We start from the raw sequence: 22,683 nt of genomic DNA on the forward strand, positions 1-22,683 counted from the left end.
CTGCGCGCTTCCGCACGTTTGTGCGTGCTTGTGCACGCTCATGCTTGCTTGCGTGAGCTTGTGATGGCTTGCGCGTGCTCGTGCATGCTTGCATGAGCTTGGGCATGCTTGCGCGTGCTCAGGCATGCTTGCGTGAGCTTGGGCGTTGCGTGCCCTCGTGCACGCTTGCATGAGGTTGCGCCCACTTCAGCATGCTTGTGCATTCTTTCACGTGCATGCATGCATTTGCACGCAGCTCACCTGCGCGCCCAGCGGCACACGGGTGCACAGGTGGAGCACCCAGGTGTGGCCATCCTTGCACAGGAGCAGTGTCCCAAAAGTGCCAGGCCCCCCGCCATGTACCCGCGTCCCTCCCCTGGCTGAGACCAGAAGCACTCGACACAGGGTCCCAGGGTCCCGCGCGGGGGTTTATTTACAAGCGCGGCCGGGCAGCAGCAGGGGGGCAGTGGGGCCCCCATCCTATACAGGTATGTACACGCAGGGCACGCTGTCCCCAGGGACCCCCGCCACCAGCCCCGCGCCTGGGGGGGGCCCGGCCCCGGGGGGGTCCCCTCAGCAGTCTGGGGGGAGACGATGGGGTTTTGGGGGGTTTGGGAGGGCCGGGATGGGGGAGGGGGCAGCCGGGATGGGGGAGGGGACACAAGCGTCCCAAGTGCCACCGGCAAACCGCGTCCCGAGCGGGGACGGCCGCGTGTCCCCAGCGCCACGCAGGAAGGAGCTGACCCAGAGTCCAAAGGGATATTGGGGGGTGGGGTGGGTGCCCGATCCCCGCCGGGGGTTCCTGCCCCTGTCCTGTCCTTGGGGTGTCCCCACGCCCGTGGGTGCCTGGCGGCTCTGACGCCCATGGGTCCTGGATGCTGTCACTTCCTCTCTGGCCAGCCACCGGTGAATGTCCCCAGCCTTGTGCCAGCAGCAAGGTGACACTTGGGGACCAGCGCCCATCCAGGGGCACGGTGTGTGTCCCTGACCCCATGCCAGCAGTGAGGTGACACATGGGGACCGGAGCCCTGTTCGGGGGTACGGTGCATGTCCCTGACCCCGTGCCAGCAGCAGGGTGACACCTGGGGACCGGAGCCAGCCCGGTGGGCAGGCAGAGCCGGGGGAGCCATAGGGGGGACGGGGGTCCCTTGGGTGTCCCCCCTGGCCCTGCCCAGCTCACACCAGGTGCCCACGGCCATTGATGTAGATGCCGTTGGTGGTGGGCTTGGCCTGCAGCATCCCGTTTTCCTGCACGAAGTGGGTCATGGCCTGCTTGATGGGGTCGTCCCCACCACTGCCACCATCCTCCTCCTCCTCCTTTGGCTCCTTCCCCGGCGGGGCGGGCAGCAGCGGCGCTGCCGGCACCTCTGTCTGTGTCTCGATCTCCCGCACCGTTGAGAGCGTCGAGTAGCTGCGACCTTCGGGCTCTTCACTCTGCGGGGATGAGGGACAGGGCAGGGTTCACCGCTGATGAATGAACACTCCCGGGGACCCAGCCTCTGCCGCGGGGACCCCTACAGGGACAGGGTGCTGCCGTAGGGCACGAGGAGGTGCACAAGGCTCAGTACACGGGCGTGCAAAGGTGTGTGCATGTGGGAGGGCTTTGCACACCCAGGAGAAGGACTGCACAAGTTGGGATGGGGCTGCACGTGCAAAGTGGGATTTGCGCACGTGCAAGAGGGGGTTGCACACGCAGAAGGGGTTCGAACACCTTGAGGGGCATTTGCACCCATGAAAGGGGGTGCACATGTGGAGGGGGGGTGTACATGTGCAAGGGGGGGGCAGCACCCGTGGAAGGGGTTTGAACACCCTGAGGGGGAGGTTGCACCCATGGAAGAGGGTTGCACACCCAGAAGATGGGGGTTGCACCTGCACAGAAGCATGCCAGAGCTGGAGGACACGCTCTGACAGCCACAGCCCTGGGCTGGGTGCAGGTGTGGGGCTGAGCCAGGTCCCCTGCCCCACTGTGCCCCCCCGCGCCCCCTGCCCTGCCGCAACTCTCACCATGGCGGAGCAAATGCTGGTGCCGCGCAGGCTGTCCCCACGCAGGCTGTCCCCACGCAGGCTGCCCTGCCGGCTCTCTGCACGCAGCTGCAGCGTCTCCTCCAGCTGAAACAGCCCCATGAGACCCAGCACCCCGCAGCCCAGCTCCTGAGCACCCCATGGCCCTGCCAGCATCCTGGGCATCCCCACCCAGCATCCTCTGCCACCACGGCCTGGCTCCTCCTGGGCACCCCGATACCCACCTCCTCCCAAGCACCCCACTGCCCAGCCCCATGGGCACCCTGCTTCCTGGTCCTCCTTCAACACCCCCATACCCAGCACCCCAGGCACCTCGATACCCATCACCATGGGTACCCCAACACCCATCACTTTGGGCATCCCAGCATCCATGACCCCAGTCACCCCAACACCCATCACCCAGAGTACTCCAAGACCAACTGCCTTGGGCACCCCAACATCCATCACCCCAGACACCCCAGTACTCATCACCTAGGGTACTCCAAGACCCGCTTCCTCGGGCACCCCACCACCCAACACTCATAGCACCCCAATACCCATCACCCAGACTACCCCAAGTCCTACTGTCTTGGGCATCCCACCACCTATCACCCCAGGCACCCCAGCACCCCGGGCACCCCAAGACCCCCTCCCTTGGGCACCCCACCACCCAGGCCCCCTGCTACCTGTGTGCGCGTGTCGGTGCTGTGGCTGGAGTGCAGGCGGCGGATGGAGTTCTCCCGGGTGAGTGTCAGCTCCTCCTCGCTGGGGGCATGGAGGGAGGTGCTCAGCATGGGGTCCCCATGTCTCCCACTGCCCCCCACCACCTCTGCCACCCCCCCCCCCCGACTCTTACTACTTCTCGGAGATACGCTTGGTCTTGCGCTTGTGATAGAGGGTCATGACGACGACGACAACGACAAGGACGCAGAGCAGGACGGCGGCGATGACGCCCACCACCACCACCGAAGCCGAGACCAGGTCCACCTTGCGCACCTCATTGTCTGTGGGGACACCCATGGGGTGGGCAGGCAGGGTGAGGGGGGATGAGATGATTGATGGGGGGGTCGATAGATGGATGGGTGGATGGACAGATGAGTACATAGATGAGTGGGTGGATGGATTCATGAATACATACATGGATGAATGGATGGATGGATGCATACATCCATGGACAGATGGGTGGATGAGTCCATGGAAGGATGGATGAGTGTATCCATGGATGGATGGGCTGATGGACGGATGGACAGACAGGTGAGTCCATGGGTGGGTGGGTGGATGCATGAATACATGGATGGATGGACAGATGAGTACATCCATTTGTTTGGACTCGATGATCTTAAAGATCTTTTCCAACCTAAATGATTCTATGATCCATGGACAGATGGATGGATGAGCCCATGGGTGGATGGATGGGTCCATGGATGAGTGCATGGATGGATGGGTAGGTGGACGAGGGGGTGGTTAGGTGAACAACAGGTAGAGATATGGATGGGTGGATGGAGAGAAGTGGCAGGAGGATGGATGATGGAAGGATGGATGGACAGATGGATGAGTAGACAGATGAATAGCTAGACTGATGGAAAAGTAAATGGATGAGTGGACAGATGGGTGGATGAGTAGACAGATGAGTAGACAGGTGGGTGGATGAGTAGACAGATGAGTAGACAGACAGGAGGATGAAGGGAGAGATGAGTGTACGGATGGATGAACAAATGGATAGTGAGAAGTGAAAGGGGGATGGATGGATGGACAAAGGGGTGGATGGAGGAAGAAACAGAAGGAGAGGTGGTTGGGTAGAGTGAAGTGGTGGGCAGTGGATTGATGGACAGACAAATGGAAGGACAGGTGGATGGACAGACATAGGAATAGTCGGGGGCAGGGAGGGATGACAGATGGACAGATGGGTAGACAGGCGAGTGCCTGGGAGGGGACAGACGGGTGGCAGGAAGGGCGAGCAGATGGAGAAAAGCCCAGGGAGGGACAGATGGACAGGCACAAGCAGTGTGGAACGGTGCTGCCCCCCCCAGCCAGGCTCCCACCAACCACCCAGGACCCCCACCCCAACACCCACCCACCACAGCACCCTCAGGGGGTACATGGGTGCCCCACGCCCCACGCAGCGCCCACCTGCCACCCTGCCCTTGATGCTGACGTTGGCCCGTGCCTCCTTGGCGGCCACGCGGTTGGAGACGCGGCAGATGTAGTCCCCGGCGTCGTCGGCGGCGAGGGGCCGCTGGAAGACGAGGGTGTCCCCCTTCACCCGCACGCCGGCGGGCAGCGGGGCGTTCAGCCTGCGGCGTGGCAGCACCATCAGCCCCCGGCGTGCCTGGGCGGGTGCGGGCGGGCGGCGGCGGCGCCGCCATCAAAGCCGGGGTTGCCAGTTCCCACGGCTGACGCCCTGCCCCGGCCCTGGCAGGGCTTGCCTGGGCATGGCACCACCTGCCGCGCTCGCCGCCGCCACGGCCCTCGGCACGGGCACGCCTGGGCAGGGACACGGTGGGGACGGGCACAGGTGGGGACGTGGCAGGGGGGCATGGCAGGCATGTGGGCATGGGGGACATGGCAGGGGACACAGCACGGACACCAGCACAGGCAGCTGGGATGTGGCAGGGACATGGGACATGGCCAGGACATGGGCACAGGCAGGGGACATGGCAGGGACACCAGCACAGGCAGCCGGGATGCAGCAGGGACATGGGCATGGGCAGGGAGGATGCAGCAGGGACACTGGCACAGGCAGGGAATATGGCAGGGGACACCAGGACGGGCAGGGGGGACATGGTGGGGGCACAGGCACAGGCAGGGGACAGGGCAGGGACATAGGTAGGGGACACAGTAGGGACACGAATGTGCTCTGGAGACCTGGCAGGGACACAGAAGTGCACAGGGGACACGGCGGGGACACGGACACGGGCAAGGGGACACCATGGCAGGAACAGGGAGGCACGTGGGGATGCGGCAGGGACACTAACACACGTGCAGAGGGGGACAGCAGGGCCGGGGCCAGGCAGAGGGGATGGGGACAGTCCTCACCGTGTCCAGTTGTACGTGGGGGGTGGGTTGCCATCCCCCAGGCAGGTCAGAGTGGCCCCCTCCATGCCCTCCTGCCACTCCTCTGTGTGCCCCAGCACCGAGGCATCCGACAGGTCTGGGGACAAGGGGACAGTGAGGGGACGAGCAGGGATGATCCCCGTGTCCCCACAGTCCTGCTGTGCCCCCCATGTCCCCAGTGTGCCCCCTGTGCCTCTTATCTCCCCCACGTCCCCAGCGTCCTCCCTGTCCCCTCCATTCCCAACACCTCGCCCTCCATGTCCCCAAAGTCCTCCATGCCAATGTCCCCCAATGCCCTCCATGTCTCCCTGCCACCCATGTCCCCCATGTGAACCTAGTTCCCACGTCCTTCATGTCCCCACGACCCTCCATCTCCCCGGTGCCCCCCATGTCCTTCAGTGCCCTCCATCTCCCCAACACCCCCAGTGACACCCACGATCCCCATGTCCCCAATGCCTCCCATGACCCTCAATGCCCCCTGTGCCCACTATGTCCCCAGTGCCCGCCGTGTCTCCAACATCCTCCACATCCCTCAGTGCCCCCCATGCCCATCACGTCCCCAGTGCCCTCCATGTCCCCCATGTCCTCGGCATCCCCCAGTATTCTCCATGTCCCCAATGGCCCCCATGTCCTTCAATCCTCCCCACGTCCTCCATGGCCCTCGTGCCCCGCATGACCCTCAGCATCCCCCATTACCCCCATGTCCCCAGTGCCCATCATGTCCCCCCTGTGCCCTCCATGCTCCCCATATCCCCAGTGCCCCCCATGCCCTCCTCATCCTTCCACCCCCCCCATGCCCCAGTGCCGCACAGGCGACGCTGAGGAGGTGGGTGATCCTCTTCTCGTGGCGCAGGCCAGGGTGGGCCACCACACAGGTCAGGCTCTTGCCGTTCATGCTGCGCCCAGGCACCAGGAAAAACTCGCTGGTGACAGAAGCGGAGCGGGCGTGCGCCGAGCGGCGCGTGGCGTTGGTGCCACGCACCTCCGTCTCCCAGCGTACTGAGGGCACCGGGCTGCCCTCCGCCGTGCACGAGGCCGCCAGCGTCCGGCCCTGACCTTCCTCCAGCGGCGGCCCTGGGTTCAGGATGGGCAGCGGCGGCACTACGGGGGGCACCGGTGTCAGACCCATGCCGGCATTGGCACCTGTGGGTGCTGCCTCTGCTGCTGGGCTCCACCGTGCCGGTGACCCCAGACCCGCCTGCCCCAACCGTGTCCCCAGCGTGACTTACTGGGTGCCCAGTACCAGTTCCCCTGTGCCCAGCGCCCTGTACCCATTTGCATTGCCCCATGCCCATTGCCCCGCACCTGTCGCCGTTGCCCACCACCCCATAGCCGTTACCCCATCGCCCTGTGCCTACCATGCCATTGCCCCGTGCCCATCGCCCACCTATTGCCTGCTGTCCTGTGCCCGTTGCCTCCTCCTCACCACCCATCACCCCCTCCCCACCACCCCGTGCCCATCGCCCATTGCCCGCTGTCCTGTGCCCATCACCACCTCCCCACCACCCATCACCCCACACCCATTGCCCCCTCCCCACCACCCTATACCCATCACCCCGTGCCTGCTGCCCCACGCCCATTGCCCATCACCTGCTGTCCTGTGCCCACTGCCCCGGCCCATCACCCCCTCCCCACCACCCCATGCCCATCACCCCATCACTCCATCCTCATGACCCCATGCCCATCGCCTACAACTCCATGGCCCTTGCCCCCTCCCCACCACCCATGCCCACCGCCCCATTCCCCGGGCACTCACCCAGCACCTTGAGGGTGAGTCGCCCCTCGAAGCTGCCCAGGGGGAAGGTGATGAGGTGACACTCGTAGTCACCCTCATCCCCCTGCACGGCATTCTTCAGGATGATGGCGCCATCCTCCAGCGCCCCGTCCGCCCGCCGCAGCACCCGCCCAGCGTAGGGCTCCTGCACATGCTCCCCGTGCTGCCGGTTGAGCACGGCCACCTCGGCGTTCTGCCCCGTCGGGCCCCGCTTCAGCCAGGTCACCTGCACCACCTGCTCCTGCTCCTGCGCCCGGTACCGGCATGGCAGCACCACGTCCTGGCCCAGCACCGCCGTCACGCTGCGCTCCACCTCCACCACCCCCGAGCGGCAGCCTGCGGGCACCCAGGCTGGCACCCGCACGCTCGCTCGGCGCGCGGCTGCTGCCGTGCACGCACACAGCACTCACACACAAGCAAGAACACTCCGGCATACTTGCACGCACTCCGGCACGCTCGGGCACACTTGTGCTTGCACTCACATACATGCAAGAACACTTGGGCACGTTTGCGCACACTCTCGCACGCTTGGGCACGCTTGCGCTTGCACTCACATACATGCAAGAACTCTTGGGCACGCTTGTGCACGCTCCCGCATGCTTGGGCACACTTGTGCTTGCACTCACACACATGCAAGAACACTTGGGCATGCTTGCACACGCTCCCGCACACTTGGGCACGCTTTCGCTTGCACTCGCATACATGCAAGAACTCTTGGGCACGCTTCGGCACACTTGTGCTTACACTCACATACATGCAAGAACACTTGGGCACGCTTGCGCATACTCCAGCACGCTTGGGCACACTCGTGCTTGCACTCACATACTTGCAAGGACACTTGGACACACTTGCACATGCTCCGGCATGCTTGGGCACAGCTGCGCTTGCACTCATGTACATGCAAGAACACTTGGGCACGCTTGTGCACACTCCAGTATGCTTGGGCACACTTGTGCTTGCACTCACATACATGCAAGAACACCTGGGCACGCTTGCACAAACTCATGCTGGCACTCACATACATGCAAGAACCCTTGGGCACGCTTGCGCACGCTCCAGCACGCTTGCACACACTTGTGCTTGCACACATCCAGGCCTTTCTTCGGCTGCGCTAACGTACACTCAGGCATGATTGGGCACGCTCATGTACACTTGTGTTTGCACTCACACCCATGCATTCTTGGGTGCACTCATACACACAGGCATGCTTGGGCACACTTGTGCTTGTACATGCTTACACGTTTCTTCAGGCGCACTCACATACACTTGGGCGCACTTGAGCACGCTTGCTGACACTTGTGCTTGCGCATGCTCATGCATGCTTAGGTGCACTCACATACATGCAGGAACACTTGGGCACACTTGCACACACTCAGGCACGCTTGTGCATGCTCATGCATACTTGTGCTTACAATCGCTTACGCATCCTTGGGCGTGCCCACAATCACTTAGGTGCATTTGCACACACTCATGCACACTTGTGCAGGCTCAGGCATGGTTGGGCACACTCCTGCATTCCTTGGTGCACTCACACATCCTCAGGTACACTCAGGCACAGTTGTACACTCAGGCGTGCTTGAGCGCACTCATGTGTGCTCAGGCATGCTTGTGCACACTCATACGGGCTTGGGCACACTTGGGCTTGCTTGGACACACTCATGGGTGCACTCTATGCTCATGCATGCCTGAGTGCGCTCACACACACTTATGAGCACTCAGGCAAGCTTCCGCATGCTCACATGTGCTCGATGTGCTCACACACGTGCACACACACTTCAGCACGTTCATGCATGCTTGTGCATGTTTGGATATGCTTTGGGCATGGTTGGGCACGCTCGTGCACACTTGGACATGCTCATGCTTGCACACACTCAGGCACGCTTGGGCACACTCACACGTGTTTAGGCACGCTTGCACATGCACAAGCATGCTCATGCACACTTGGGCACCCTCCAGCATGCTCAAGCATGCTTGTACATGCTTATGCATGCTTGTGCACCCCTGGACACACTCATGTGTGCTTGAACGTGCTCATGCACGCTCATGCACACTCACACATGCTTGGAGATACTTGTGAATGCTTGAGTGTGCTCACACATACTCATCATGATTGGGCACATTTGCACCTCTTGAACACAGTCATGCGCACTCCTGCACGCTCGGGCATGCTTCTGCACACTTGTACATGCTCCTGTACGTTTGGGCATCCTTTACGCCAGCATAGACACACTCATGCACACTTGGGCACGCTAACACATGTGCAGGCACACTCAGACATGCTTGGGCATGCTCACAGACATTTGCACACACCTGTGCATGCTCATGCACGCTTACGCACACTTGGGCACCCTCACACACACGCAGGCAGGTCCACCCATGCTCGCACGTGCTTGGGCACGCTCACACACGCTTGGGCACGCTCACGCACGCTCACACACAGGCCTGCTTGCACGCTTACGCTCGCTCCTATATGCTCCCATCTCCTCCCGCACGCTCACCCACACGGTCCCATATCCCCGTCCGCCCAGCAGCCGCATGCGCGCGTGCGAGGCTGGCGGGTGTTGGGGCGGGGCACGGGGCCCGCCCAGCCGCTCGGCGACGCCGGGGGAAGCGGCCAGGCCGGCACGGCCAGCCCAACCGGCCGGCGCGCATGCCGGGCTCTGCCGTGGCTTGCGGAGGGCTCCCGCCCCCGCCGGCCCCCGAGGCCTCCCCGCTGAGCCCCCCACCGCACCGCTTGCCGTGCCCGGCCTAATTACCCCCCGATTAGTCGACGGATTAATTAAATAATTGCGGCGCTGCCCGGGCCGTGAGTCACGGCTGCGCTGCCCCCACAGCCCCGGCCCTGCCTCAGTTTCCCCTCACGCAGTGATGGGGTCCAGAGGGCGATGGGGGTCCCGGCGCGGTTGGGGTGCCGATGCCGGGGTGGGTGCCGAGTGCCGGGGTGCTGTCGGGGCTGGCGAGCGGCCCCCGCCGCGGGGCGTCCCCACCCAACCGGGCCGAGCGCGTGGGAACGGAGCCGGGAACCGGCTCAACCGGATCCCGTGGCCCCCACGCCCCGGCCGGGCTCGCGCCTGCGGGCCCGGGGAGACAGGGGTCCCGGGCCCAGGGAGATGGGGGGGCGTTCCTGGGGAGGGGGGGGGGGTCAGGCCTGGGGAGTGCACACGCACCCCAACCTTTGCAGCGACGCGTGTGCGCAGGCCAGCATCGCCCCTCGGCACGTGCAGCAGGGCCATGTGCCCGCACACGCGTGTGCGCTCGTGCCCCCTGGGGGACACACACACGCACGCGTGGACCCCCCCCAAAAGGGGTCGCACACGCGTGGTGGCCCCACGCACACCGCGCGCGCACACACACACACGCACCCCCCGGGGGGCCGCAGGCCCCACGCCCAGTGATGGGCTGGGTGCAGCTCTGTGCCCCTGGCCGAGCCGCCCCCCACTCACGGCATGAAGCCCCCGATCCCCCCCCCGGCTGTGAGTCGCAGAGGGGGGGGGTCAGCACCCCCTGGGGTGACGTCACACACACACCCCCGCGGCGTCCAGCCCGTTCCCACGGGTCCTCCGCCAGTGGGGAAACTGAGGCACGGCGCGGGGGGTGGGCAGGGCACTGAACCCCCCTTGCTCTGCAGCACCCTTGCGTGCAGCACCCACTGCGGCACAGCTCGGGGCGGGGGGGGGGTGGCACCCCCCAAGCGTGGGGGAGACAATGAGGAGGGGGCGGGGACCCCCCCGGGCAGCCCGCTGCCCCCCGCCCCCCGAGCGGGAGCGCTCTGTTCCCACGGTGTGTGGTGTGTCCCCCCCACCTCCGCGTCACCAGAGGGGTCCGCCCCCCTCCCCCCCCGGCCCGCTCCCCGGAGGTGCGCGCACCCGGACACGCGCACAGGTGCGCGCACCCGCGTGTGCGGCGCCCACGGCGCAACCCCCGGCACGGCACGGCGCGGGGACACGGACACGGACACACGCACGGGACACGGAGACACACGGACGCACACGGTCACGCGCACACGGACACACACGCGGCCACAGGTGCGCGGAGCCACAGGTGCACACGCGAGCGCACACACGTACACACACACGCGCGTGTGCGCACACGCACACTCACACTCACGCACACGCACACCCTCCGCTCCCCGCGGGCCCTGCCCGGGCCCCCGCCCCCGGGGCTCGCCCCCCCCCAGCCCTCCGGTCCCGCAGCCCCGGGCCCCCCCGGCCCCCCCGCCCCGAGGCAGCCGGTGCCCCCGCCCCGGTCCCCACCCCCGGTCCCGTCTGCCAGCCTGGAGCAGCCGGTGCTGCCGGTCCCGGTTCCTTCCACCTCCCGCCACCCCGGGGGCCGGTTCCCACCCCGGGTCCCGGTTCCCACCCCGGGTCCCGGTCGCGCCTTACCGGTGGCGGCGAGGAGGAGGAGGAGGAGGAGAAGGAGGAGGAGGAAGGGCGTCCCGGGCCGCATCCCGCGGGGGGCCATGCGGACACCTGCGGGCTCACGGCGCTGCTCGGCCCCCGGCCAGCACCATCCGGGCCGGACCGGGCTGCACCGGGACGAACCGGGCGACGCCGGGACGAACCGGGCTAAGCCTTACCGGGCTAAACCGGGCCGCGCCGGGCCGTACCGGGCCGCTCCGGGCTGCACCGGGCCGAACCGGGCGGCTCCGGGCCGAGCGCGGCGGAGGGGCCGGTGCTGCGCCGCTCCGAGACGGGACGGGACGGGACGGGAGGAGCCGGCGGCGGGGCGGGGTGGCCGGGGGCGGGGCCTGAGGGGGTGGGGTCGGCCGGGCGGGGCCGGGCGGGGCGGACCGGTCCGGCAGGTAGGGGCAGGGGCGGGGCCGAGGGCGCGGCCTTAAAGGGGCGACAGTCACCGACGGGGCGCGGCGGGTCCCGCCCGGGCGATCCCTCGCCGCGTCGGACGGCGGCTCCCGGTGACATCCCTTGTCCCGCCCCGGTACCTCCGGTGTCCCCGTGGGTGCCCCTCAGTGACACGCACACACACACACCCCGCCCTTCCCAGTCCATTCCCCCTGCCCCACGGCCTCCCATTAACCCCCAGGTCCCTCCCAGTTCCCCCTCCCTCAGACCCGCGCAGGGTGAGACCCCGCAACCATCCCTGTTCCTGCCCAAACCCTGGGAAGGGGGAAGGCTGTGGGCTGGCACCGACACCCCCCCCCCCCCCGCAATTTGGGATCCCCAAATCCCACCGGACACCACAAGGCAGCCCACGGTGGGAGAGGGGCCTGGCAGTTTATTGGCACAGCAAGAGTCGGGGGGGGGAGGGGGCAAAACAGGGGTGGGGGGGAGGGAGTGGGAGAGCAGGGGGAGCTCAGCCCTGCAGAGACCAGGCACAACTCAGCACAGCAGTGACTGGACACAACTCAGCACAGCAGTGACCTGCATCCCAGGGTGCACCCACCCGACTCCTGCGGGGAGGAGGGTGAGGGCGGGAGCGGGGACCCCCCCGAGGCGGCTGGGGCCCCTCAGGCACCCGCCACTTCAGAGCTCTCTGGAGACGGGTCCTTGGCAGCGGCACAGAGGTGGAAAAGCCCTGGGGGAGAGAGGAGCCCGTGGGGCACGGGGACGGCTCAGTGTGGGTGTGGGGGAGCCTTCCCTGCTGCCCCCCATCTGTGGGTGCTCTCGGCACGTGGCCGGCCCCAGCTCAGCCCTGCAGAGACCGGGCACAGCTCAGCACAGCAGTGACCAGGCCCTGCGGGTGCTGCTACCTGCTGAGCCGATGAGGACGACGGCGACCCAGCCCAGGATGTAGGACCAGGAGAAGCGCCAGGCGGTACGGGCTGGCCCCAGGAGGCTCAGCGTGCCAGCCGTGTACACCCCCAGCCCCAGCAGTGCCAGCAGACCTGCGGGCAGAGGGGATGGGTCGGCAGCACGGGCCAGCCCAGCCTGCGAGCCCCCAGCCAGGCAGGGAGAGGCTAGGCACAGCTCAGCCTGCAGAGACTGGGCACAGCTCAATGCAGCAGTGACTCCCCTGGGGACGGTCCCTGAGCTCCGTGTGCCCCAGCCCCACCCCCCCATCCCATCCCCACGTACCAGCCAGGAGCAGGGTGACACCAGCCATGCGGGCACGCGCCCGCCGGGCAGCACTGGCCACGATGGAGAGCCCCAGAGCGAGGCCGGCGGTGGCAGTGAGCACTGAGAGCAGCATCAGCACCCGTGTGGCCTCCCATAAGGCTGGTGGGGGACACACACAGGTGTTGGGGACACAGGACACCAAGCAAGTACACACCCAGAACACAGCCCCCACACCTTGCCTGCAGAGGCCGGGCACAGCTCAATGCAGCAGTGACCCCTCCCAACCCCACCCCACAGAAGCCAGGCACAGCTTAGCGCAGCAGTGCCCCCCTCCCCCCCCCCCGCAGAGACCAGGCACAGCTCAGTGCAGCAGAACTCCCCCCATTCCCCACCCCACAGAGGCTGGGCACAGCTCAGTGCAGCAGTGACCCCACACACCCCACAGAGACCAGGCACAGCTCAGCACAGCAGTGCTCCCCCCCCATCCCCACCCCACAGAGGCTGGGCACAGCTCATCTCACCCGGTGCCTACCCGGAGTGCCGGGGTGGGGGCGGCAGTGCCCCCCGAGGCAGGTTCGCCACAGCCCGAGGTTGGCGGTGCCACCGGGCGCCCGGCGCTGCAGCCAGAAGTGGGTGGCGGTGGCGGCCAGGAGCAGGGCCAGGCCGCTGGCCCCGCAGAGCAGCCCCCCGCCCGCCGGCATCCCCCTGCACCAGGGATGGGCTGTGGGGGCTGCTGCCACCCCCGGGGGGGGTGGAGGCAGCACCAGGGGACACGGGGGACAATCGTGGGGACATCTCTGGGGAACATGGGAGTACCTGGAGGGGGCATCTTCAGGGGATGCAGGGGACAATTGTGGGGACATCTTGGGGAGGGGGGGGCGGCATCTCCAGGGGACACTGGGGACAGTTGTGGGGACGTCTGCAGGGGACGGGGGGGTACCCGGGGGGGGCAGGGCGGGGGCATCTTCAGGGGACCCTGGGGACACCCATGGAGACAGCTGCAGGGGCTGTCAGTGGAAGCCAGGGTGGCATCTCAAGGATATGGGGGTACCTGAGGGTGGCACCTGCAGGGGACAATTGTAGGGACATCTTGGGGGGGTGTACCCGGGGGTGGCATCTCCAGGGGACACAAGGGGCACCTATGGGGACATCTCTGGGGCACGTGGGGGTATGCGGGGAGCCATCTCCAGGGGATGCAGGGGACAATTGTAGGGACATCTCTGGGGGGGGTGTACCCGGGGGGGACACATCTCCAGGGGACGCAGGGGAAAATCGTGGGGACATCTGCAGGGAACATGGGGATACCTCGGGGTGGCATCTCCAGGGGACACAACAGGCACGCATGGGGACATCTCTGGGGGACATGGGGGTGTGTGGCGGGGGGGGCACCTCCAGGGAACACAGGGGACAATTGTAGGGACATCTCCAGGGGAGGGGTGTACCCGGGGGGGGGTGTGCATCTCCAGGGGACACCCATGGGGACACCTGCAGGGGCTGTCAGTGGAAGCCAGGGTGGCATCTGAAGGATATGGGGGTACCCGGGGGCGGCACCTCTGGGGACATTGGGCACTCGGGGGTGGCACCTTGGTGGACACCAGGGGCATCTCTGCGGGACACCACAGGCGACCCAGGGGTGGCACCCCCGGGAGGCGGGTGGGGAATGGGGGACAGACCCCTCCCAGGCACCCACCCCCAGCCACTCACCTGCCTTCAGCACCCACCAGCTGTGTGCCCCATGGCCGCCTGTGCCTCTGTCCTTCTGTCCCTCTGGGATGGGGACGGGGGCCCTGGGCAGCAGGGGGGGTGTCGAGGCCGTGCGGGCACGTGGCAGTGCCATTGTTGGGGACACAATGCAGGGAAGGCTCTGGGTGCTGCTGTCACCCGGGTGCTGACACGGCAAAAGCTTGTCCCCGCTGGGGTGGCAATGTGGGGGGGGGCAAGCGACACAGCCGGCGTCCCACCCTGCCCCCCCCCCCAATCCCAGTGTCCCCTCCAGTACCCTGGGGACAGCGGGTGCCATCACCATAGGCAGGATCAGTCCCGGGTGAGCTGGGGACCCTGTGGCCACCGGGCTGGGGACAGGACACTGGGGACCTGGGGGACACTGGGGGCAGGGGGGACACTGAGATCGAGGGTCAGGGGGGCTGGGGAGACATGGGGGACACAGAGGAAAGGGACATTGGGAACACTGGGGGTGTGAGTTGGGGGGGAGCCCCCCAGGGTGGAGGTCAGTCCCCAGGGGTGGCCAAGGAGGCGCCGGCTGGGGCTGTCCCCCTAGTGCCACTGTCCGCGTGGCACATGCCGGGGGGGACACATGTGCTGCACACGCATGTAGCCAGGCACGCTTGTGCACACCCCCGCCACACACACACGTGTGCGCACCCCCCCAGCACAAGTACACCCGTGTGCACACCCCTCCCCACACATGCCCCCACCCCTCACATGCACACCCAGACACACACACACACCCCCGTGCACCCTTGCACATACGTGTGCACACACGCACATGCACATATGCACACACACGCGCACACTCACACATGCACGGGCACACACTCTAGCCGGGTCACAGGCCGCAGGACGGCGGCAGCAGCAGGAGGAGGAGGAGGAGGCTGAGGCCGCAGCTGCCACCGGGGGGGGCTCTGGAGCAGGGGGGGCTGCAGGGGGCACCTGCGGAGAGGGGGGGCAGGGGGGAAACCACCTCAGGGGTTGCCCATGTCCCCATGGGCCTGATGCTAGGGTGAGGTGCTCCTGCTGCCCCCAACCCCCTACAGCACCCACAGCCTCAATGCCAGGGTGAGGGGCTCCCACCACCCACCATCCCCACAGCCCCAATGCCAGGGTGAGGGGCTCCCAGCATCCACCATCCCTGCAGCCCCGAAGCCGGGGTGAGGGGCTCCCACTACCCACCATCCCCACAGCACCCACAGCCCCGACACCAGGGTGAGGGGCTCCCACCACCCACTATCCCCATAGCCCCAATGCCAGGGTGAGGGGCTCCCACCATCCCCGCAGCCCCGACGCCAGGGTGAGGGGCTCACCGCCGCTGAGGAGCAGCATCACCTCCCCGCAGGCACAGTCGTCCTCGCCCAGCAGCAGGCAGGTGTAGGTGCCAGCGTCCTCATCCCGCAGGCGCCGCAGGACCAGCACCCCTGGGGTGTCAGTGGGTGCCGGCAGCGCGGTGCAGTTGCAGTAGGGTGGGCCGCAGTGGGGGTGGCCACAGCTCTGGCTGCAGATGGCAGCACTGGGGCCCACGGGGTCACCCCAGAAGTGCCAGTGCATGGCCCGCAGCTGGCCCAGGGGGGCACCCACCAAGGGGCACCCCAGGGTGATGCTGGCACCCAGTGTGCCGTTGGCCTGTGCCCAGCCCCGGTGGGGGCTGTGGCACAGCCCGCAGACCTCCGAGGTGTCACCATGGCCCGCGGCCGGCTCAGCTGGGCCATGGCAGGGGCCCAGCGCCAGGGGGCCTGGGGACAACAGGGACTGTCACCGGCACATGGCACCGACCTGTGGTACGGCCTTGGGGGGGCCCTGGGGACTGCCACCATCCCATGGCCACGGGGGACACTGCTGGGGGACCCTGGGGATGGTCACCGTCCCACGGCCATGGGGGTCACTACTGGCGGACCCTGGGGACTGTCACCATCCCATGGCCACGGGGGGCACTGCTGGAGGACCCTGGGGACTGTCACCATCCCACGGCCTCAGGGACACTGCTGGGGGACCCTGGGGATTGTCATTGTCCCACAGCCACGGGGGTCACTACTGGGGACCCTGGGGACTGTCACCGTCCCACGATGTGGCCATGGCGGGGACTCACCAGTGTGGGACACTCGGGGACCGTCACCACGACAGCTCGGCGACGGGACAGGGACCGGGATGGGGACACGGGGACAGGGACAGGGGCATGGGAAGGGACAGGGACGGGGACGGGGACAGGGACATCCTCCTCCCCCAGCCCCGAGCCCCACCGTCTCCCGCAGCGTCGTCGTCGTCCCCCCGGTGCTCCCGGTCCCCCAGCCCCCCTCCACGACCCCGCAGCCCTCCCCCCCGACCCCCCCCGGGACCCACCGGGGGGCAGCAGGGCTGAGCCCAGCCCCAGGGGCAGCAGCAGGACCCACATCTCCGGGCGGTGGCTCGGGGGGGGGCGGGACGGGGCGGGAGGTGGGGCGGGAGGGGGCGGCACCGAGGGCGGCGGGGGGGACGACGGGGACGGACGGACACGACGACATAGGACACCCCCACCCCCATCCCAGGGCTGGCGGGGTCTCCCCGGGGTCGCCCGTCGCCCCCCACGCCGGGCGACCCCGGGGAGACCCCGCCAGCCCCGAGGCGGGGGGGGCAGATAGGAGGACACCCCCCCCAGCCACGTGCCTCCTTTGCCTTGGTGGCCCCAAAATGCACCCACAGCACCCGGCTGTGTGTGTGCGTGTGTGTCCCACCCGAGACCCCGTGTTGTCACCTCAGCTCTGGCCCGGGAGGGGGGTCACTGTGACGCCCATGTCCCACCACTGTCCCCACGGCTGGAGGATGCTCAGGGATGGCCCGGGGGGGTCACTGTCACCCCTATGTCACATCCAGAGTGTCCTTGTCACCCCCATGTCCCACCCAGGGGGGTCACTGTCACTGTCACCCCTATGTCACACCCAGAGTGTCCTTGTCACCCCCATGTCCCACCCAGGGGGGTCGCTGTCACTGTCACCCCTATGTCACATCCAGAGTGTCCTTGTCACCCCCATGTCCCACCCAGGGGGGTCACTGTCACTCCCATGTCCCACTGCCACCCCACTGCAGGCCGTTCGGCTCCACTGGGGTCCCCGCCACGTGCATCAAATCCACTGGGGCTCAGCATGGAGAAAGGGGGCTTCTTGCTGGGGGGGCTGCTGAATCCCAAAACCACCACATCAACCCCCCAAAATCCTCCCAGGCCCTGAAGATGCTGCCCCCCCAGACCCCCCCGGCTTTCCTCTCCTCTCCTTTCCAGGCTGGAGCAGGAAAGGGACCCCCCCGAGCCCGCCTGGCGAGGGTCTGGTGCCAGCACCCGCGGAGGGAGGAGGACCGGACGCTTCCACCCGCCATGGGGAAACCACGCCTGGAGGCCAAGTGCCACTTCGGCCCCTTTATTGGACGGGGGGGGGGAGTCCCAGGGGGACCCCCGCATCCCGTACCCCCCCCTTTTCCTGCCCCCGCCTCAGTCCTCCAGGTTGCGGAAAGCCGCCTGCATCTCCTCGTTGAGCTGGGCGAAGGCAGCTGTGATGTTGGCTTCGCCGTCCTTCACCGGGTCCTGGGGACATGGTGGCATCACCCACTGCACCTCCCCAATGGGGGTCACAGCCCCCCGACACCCACCTTGAACTTCATGGCACTCAGCTTGTAGAGGATGTCCCCCAGGCTCTCGCGGATGGTGGCCCAGGTGATGCGGCGCTCGCCCGGCACAGTGGCCTCCACGGCGTGCCGCGCCAGCTCGTAGAAGGTGACCATGTTGTGCAGCATCCCCACCGTCTTGTAGAAGGGGCAGAACCTGGGGGGGGTGTCATCGGGGGGGATCAGGGCTGGGACCAGGGGGGCCGGAGGGCTGCGGGGGCGGTAGGCGTACCTGTCGTAGGAGGAGTAGCCGTTCTGCTGGAGGAAGTCATCCTTGAGGAGCTTCGCCACCTCCAGCGTCACCTTGTCAGCCTCGGCGAGGGACGCCTGCAGGGGGACAGGTCTGGGGTGTCCCCATTCCCATCCCCATCTCACCCCATATCCTATGTCCTCATCCCCGGCCCATCATGACCCCATCCCCATCCATCCCATCCCAATCCCATATCCCCCATTCCCATCCTCATCCCATAGCCCATATCCCCATCCCCACCCCAATTCCATCCCATACCCCTGATCCCATTCCTCATCCCCCATTCCATCCTCATCCCCATCCCCAACCCCTCCTATCACCATCCCATATCCCCATCAGCTTCTCCATCCCCATCCATTGTGTCTCCATCCTCATCCCATATCCCATATCCCCATCCCATCCTTATCCCAGTCCCTACCACAATTCCATCCCGTATCATCCATCCCACCTCCATCCCCTATCCCCTGTCCCATCCCGTATCCCACCTTGCCGACCAACTGGACAATCTCGGCCAGCTCCTCTTCCTCCTGCAGGATCTCCCTGGCCCGGCTGCGCAGGGTGGGGAACTCGGGGTACAGACCCTCGTAGTGGGACTCCAGCGCCCGCAGGTACCTGCTGTAGCTGATCAGCCAGTTGACCGAGGGGAAGTGCTTACGCTGTGCCAGCTTCTTGTCCAGCCCCCAAAAAACCTGGGAGGGCACGGGGTGGGGGTTGTCAGGGATGGTCATGCCTGGATGGGGGGTCCCTGGTGCATCCCACTCACCTGTACGATGCCCAGTGTGGCCGAGGTGACGGGGTCTGAGAAGTCCCCTCCCGGTGGGGACACGCTGCAGGGGACAGCGGGTAGGGGGCTTGGCAGGGTGGCCAGAGTGGGGGTCCCCCACGCCACGTCCCTCCTCGCCGTAGCCCCCCCCACTCACGCGCCGACGATGCTGACGCTGCCCTCACGGGCAGGGGACCCCAGGCAACGCGCTCGCCCCGCACGCTCGTAGAATGATGCCAGGCGGGCACCCAGGTACGCAGGGTAGCCGCTGTCTGAGGGGAGCGTGGCGTCACCAGGGGGGCCGGAGCCCCTCACCGTGACCTAGCGGAGGGGCGAGGGGTTCCTCCCACCCCGGGACCAGGGCTCACCCGCCGGCATCTCGGCCAAGCGCCCCGAGATCTCGCGCAGTGCCTCAGCCCAGCGGGAAGTGGAGTCGGCCATCATGCTGACGTGGTGGCCCATGTCGCGGAAGTACTCGGAGAGCGTGATGCCTGTGCCGGCGGCACATGGCTCGCACGCTTGGCACAGGCTTCACGCCCTCGGTGTGCACCCCTTGCACACTTGGCGCGCGCTCCAGCAAGCTCATGGCTGCCTTTCTGTGCACCCATCCATGCACATGGCTGGGTGCACAAGTGGCCCCACAGCATGCATGCACACTCACACATGCCACACACACTCACATGTGCTGCACACACACCCCCCACCACGGCGGTCCCCAGCCCACCGGTGTAGATGGAGGCTTCACGGGCGGCCACCGGCATGTTGGAGGTGTTGGCCACCAGCGTCGTGCGCTTCATGATGGTCTCTGTCCTCCCGTCCACCTCCATGGTGAGCTGGGGACAGCGTCACCGTCACCACCCGGCCACCAGCCCCGCAGCACCCAGCTGACCGTCACCCCATCACCATGCCACCCATCCCCACCTCGGGGAAGTCCCGCAGGACCTCAGACATCTCGTTGCCCCGCTCGCCACAGCCCACGTAGACGATGATGTCACTGTTGGAGTACTTGGACAGGGACTGAGAGATGACAGTCTTGCCGCAGCCAAAAGCGCCCGGGATGGCCGTGGTGCCACCCTGCACACACCTGGGGATGGGGACACGTGGGGACAGCTGAGAGTGGCGGCTGCAGAGGGGGGACAGTCCCCCCACACCACCCAGCTACATCCCCATGGAGATGGGAGGGACCCCCATCTCCGTCCCTGTCCCCATCTCTCCTGGGCACTGTCTGGAGTGATTGTGACCCCCCCAAGTGTCACCCACCAGCCCTCCCACTGTCCCCTTTTTCCCCAGCAGGGCTGTCCCCACCCTTGTCCCTGTTCCCAGCCCCAACCCTGTCTATGTCCCCATCCCTGTCCCCATCCCCCATCCTTGTCCCCCATCCCCATCCTTGTCCCTTGTTCCTATTTCCAGCCCTATCCCCACTTCCATCCCTGTCTCACATTGCTGTCCCCTGTCCCCAGCCCTGTCCCTGTCCCCAGCCCCATCTCTGTCCCTGTTCCCCACCCCCAACCCTGTCCCCATCCCTGTCCCCATCCCTGTCCCCAATCCCCATCTCCAGCCCTATCTCCATCCCCATCCCTGTCCCCATCTCCCACCCTTGCCCCCCACCCCGGTCCCAGTCCCTACGGGAAGAGGGCGTCCAGCACCCGCTGGCCTGTCAGCAGCGGATGATTTGCCGGCAGCTTCTCGGCCACAGGCCGGGTCTGTCTCACCGGCCAGACCTGCAGCATGGTCAGCTTCTCTGCACTGCCCTGGAAGTCCAGCTCCAGCACCACGTCCTGCGGGGGGTACAGGAGGGACGGGCAGGGCAGTGGGGACAGGGGACCCTGACACCCACCACCCCGCCGCCCATCACCGGCCTCCCACCCTTACCGAGACGCTGTAGTGCCCGGGGGGTGCGATGTAGGTGACGGTGCCGCGGCTGCGGGGTGGCACCATGATCTTGTGCTGGATGAGAGAGTTCTCAGCCACCGTCCCGTAGATGTCACCACCGGTGACGTGGCTCCCAACCTGGAGGGTGGGGGTGGCCGTGAGGATGCGGGACCCCAATGGGGACAGGCTGCGTCCCCTCCAGGGGTGCTGGGAGAAGGGGTGTCTGTCCCCGCATCCCCAGGAGGCATGTGGTGACACGCACCCGGACATCCTTGCTGGGGGTGAAGTCCCAGGCGAGGTGCCGGGGCAGCGCAGGGACGTTGGTGCCCCGTGGGATGTAGATGCTGCAGGTGAGCTGGGCGATGTCCCGCAGTGGACGCTGGATCCCATCGAAGATGGAGCCCAGGATGCCAGGACCCAGCTCCACCGAGAGGGGCTTCCCCGTTCGAAGCACTGGGTCCCCCACCCGCACCCCCGCTGCCCCCACGCTCAGGAAAGGCCACCAATGAGATGGGGATGGAGACGGGATGGGGGGGACTGGAGGGGCAGGAAAAGATGGGGGGACAGGGCAGCATGGGGGGGGCAGGGAGGAGACAGGACAGGACAGGGGAAGATGGCGGGGTGGGAATAGGGATAGGGAGAAGGCAGGGGAGGATCGAACAAGGGGACAGCGGAGGATGGCAGGGACAGGGCAGAGAGACCAGAGTGGGGGACAGGGGCAGGTGGGGAGGGGGACAGGGGAGGAAGGGAAGTGCAGGACGAGGAGGTGGGGGGGGACAGAGGGGGACAGGGGAGGATGAGGGGACAGAGAAGGACAGGAGGGACAGGGAAGGGGGACAGGGGACAGGGGGGTACAGGGGAGTGGGGGACACAGAGAAGGACAGGGAAGGGCAGGGGTGGTGGGGAGGGGACATGGGGACAGGCAGTGCCGGCAGGATACAGGTCTCCTCGTAGACCTGAAGAGTGGCCATGTCCCCCTCCAGCCGGATGATCTCCCCCACCAGCTCCGCGTGCCCCACGCGCACCAGCTCATACATGGCCGCCCCCGCCATGCGGGTGGCCGTCACCACTGTGGGGACACGCCACCGTCACCCTGACCCGGCCCCGACCACCCCCCCCCAGCAGCTCCCCCGTCCCCAACCCATCCCCATCCCTGTCCCCTCCCCATGGCCTTCCCAGCTGCTCCCCCATCCCTGTCCCCTCCCCAGGCCCCATTTTGAGGCCAAAAAGACCATTGGGGTCCCTGTTCCTGTGTCCCCGCTGCTAGTACCGGGACCCGAGACACCGTGGACGGAGCCCAGCAGACTCTCCCTCTCGGCCTCCGCCAGCCGCGGCCCCCCGGCCCCCTCCATGGCGTCCCAGGCCAGTCCTGGCATCACCGGCATTATATGGGGCCACCAGCTGCAGGGAACCGGCTGAGCCCGGTGGGGGGTGATGCTGCGGGTGGGGGCTGTGTACAGTCAACAAGGGCCACGTCCCCTCCTCTTGTCCCCCTCCTCCTGCCACCACCACCGCACCCTGGGGTGCCACACACCGGCACGCACCAGCACACACCGACCTCTGCCTCACTCAGGGTGACAGTGACACCCTCCCTCCCTGGTGCCACCACTGG

The 22,683-nt window shown here is 66.8% G+C and overlaps 3 protein-coding genes across 3 annotated transcripts; all 3 read right to left on the bottom strand.

The window, feature by feature from the left end:
• Positions 1 to 411: 411 nt before the first annotated feature.
• On the bottom strand, positions 412 to 11,753 carry NECTIN4 (nectin cell adhesion molecule 4). Its single transcript, XM_069794042.1, has 9 exons — positions 11,191 to 11,753; positions 6,791 to 7,144; positions 5,845 to 6,135; positions 5,017 to 5,131; positions 4,111 to 4,274; positions 2,837 to 2,984; positions 2,667 to 2,745; positions 1,984 to 2,088; positions 412 to 1,413 (listed from the first exon to the last, which is right to left on the bottom strand). The coding sequence occupies exons 1-9, from the start codon at positions 11,267 to 11,269 to the stop codon at positions 1,156 to 1,158; spliced, it is 1,593 nt and encodes a 530-aa protein (XP_069650143.1). The 5' UTR covers positions 11,270 to 11,753; the 3' UTR covers positions 412 to 1,155.
• Positions 11,754 to 11,993: 240 nt separating this feature from the next.
• LOC138687340 (lens fiber membrane intrinsic protein-like) lies at positions 11,994 to 13,990 on the bottom strand. The gene is made up of 4 exons (XM_069794097.1): positions 13,355 to 13,990; positions 12,841 to 12,981; positions 12,516 to 12,650; positions 11,994 to 12,340 (listed from the first exon to the last, which is right to left on the bottom strand). Exons 1-4 carry the CDS (start codon positions 13,683 to 13,685, stop codon positions 12,273 to 12,275), a joined length of 675 nt encoding a protein of 224 aa, XP_069650198.1. The 5' UTR covers positions 13,686 to 13,990; the 3' UTR covers positions 11,994 to 12,272.
• A 3,970-nt stretch (positions 13,991 to 17,960) lies between these two features.
• On the bottom strand, positions 17,961 to 22,423 carry LOC138687323 (V-type proton ATPase catalytic subunit A-like). Its single transcript, XM_069794041.1, has 14 exons — positions 22,342 to 22,423; positions 22,012 to 22,140; positions 21,334 to 21,548; positions 21,072 to 21,209; positions 20,826 to 20,977; positions 20,121 to 20,283; positions 19,924 to 20,032; positions 19,568 to 19,690; positions 19,357 to 19,471; positions 19,200 to 19,263; positions 18,922 to 19,125; positions 18,419 to 18,513; positions 18,172 to 18,343; positions 17,961 to 18,106 (listed from the first exon to the last, which is right to left on the bottom strand). The coding sequence occupies exons 1-14, from the start codon at positions 22,421 to 22,423 to the stop codon at positions 18,014 to 18,016; spliced, it is 1,854 nt and encodes a 617-aa protein (XP_069650142.1). The 3' UTR covers positions 17,961 to 18,013.
• Between the last annotated feature and the right edge of the window lie 260 nt (positions 22,424 to 22,683).

This window comes from Haliaeetus albicilla, chromosome 10, assembly GCF_947461875.1.
Source record: "Haliaeetus albicilla chromosome 10, bHalAlb1.1, whole genome shotgun sequence".
Classification (NCBI taxonomy): Eukaryota; Metazoa; Chordata; class Aves; order Accipitriformes; family Accipitridae; genus Haliaeetus; species Haliaeetus albicilla.

Bases quoted from the DNA above. Each gene is read 5' to 3' on its own strand.
- NECTIN4 (XM_069794042.1), bottom strand. From the start codon at position 11,269: ATGGCCCCCCGCGGGATGCGGCCCGGGACGCCCTTCCTCCTCCTCCTT. The intron at 6,136-6,790 runs GTGAGTGCCCGG...TGCCCCCCGTAG, and splicing joins ACTCACCCTCAAGGTGCTGG to TGCCGCCGCTGCCCATCCTG. The intron at 5,132-5,844 runs GTGCGGCACTGG...CCTTGTCCCCAG, and splicing joins CCACCTCCTCAGCGTCGCCT to ACCTGTCGGATGCCTCGGTG.
- LOC138687340 (XM_069794097.1), bottom strand. From the start codon at position 13,685: ATGTCCCCACAATTGTCCCCTGCATCCCCTGAAGATGCCCCCTCCAGG. The intron at 12,982-13,354 runs GTAGGCACCGGG...GTCCCCCACCAG, and splicing joins CCCCCACCCCGGCACTCCGG to CCTTATGGGAGGCCACACGG. The intron at 12,651-12,840 runs GTACGTGGGGAT...CTCTGCCCGCAG, and splicing joins TGTCACCCTGCTCCTGGCTG to GTCTGCTGGCACTGCTGGGG.
- LOC138687323 (XM_069794041.1), bottom strand. From the start codon at position 22,423: ATGGAGGGGGCCGGGGGGCCGCGGCTGGCGGAGGCCGAGAGGGAGAGT. The intron at 21,549-22,011 runs GTATCCTGCCGG...GCGTGGGGGCAG, and splicing joins TCAGGTCTACGAGGAGACCT to CGGGGGTGCGGGTGGGGGAC. The intron at 19,691-19,923 runs GTGGGCTGGGGA...CCGCCGGCACAG, and splicing joins TGAAGCCTCCATCTACACCG to GCATCACGCTCTCCGAGTAC.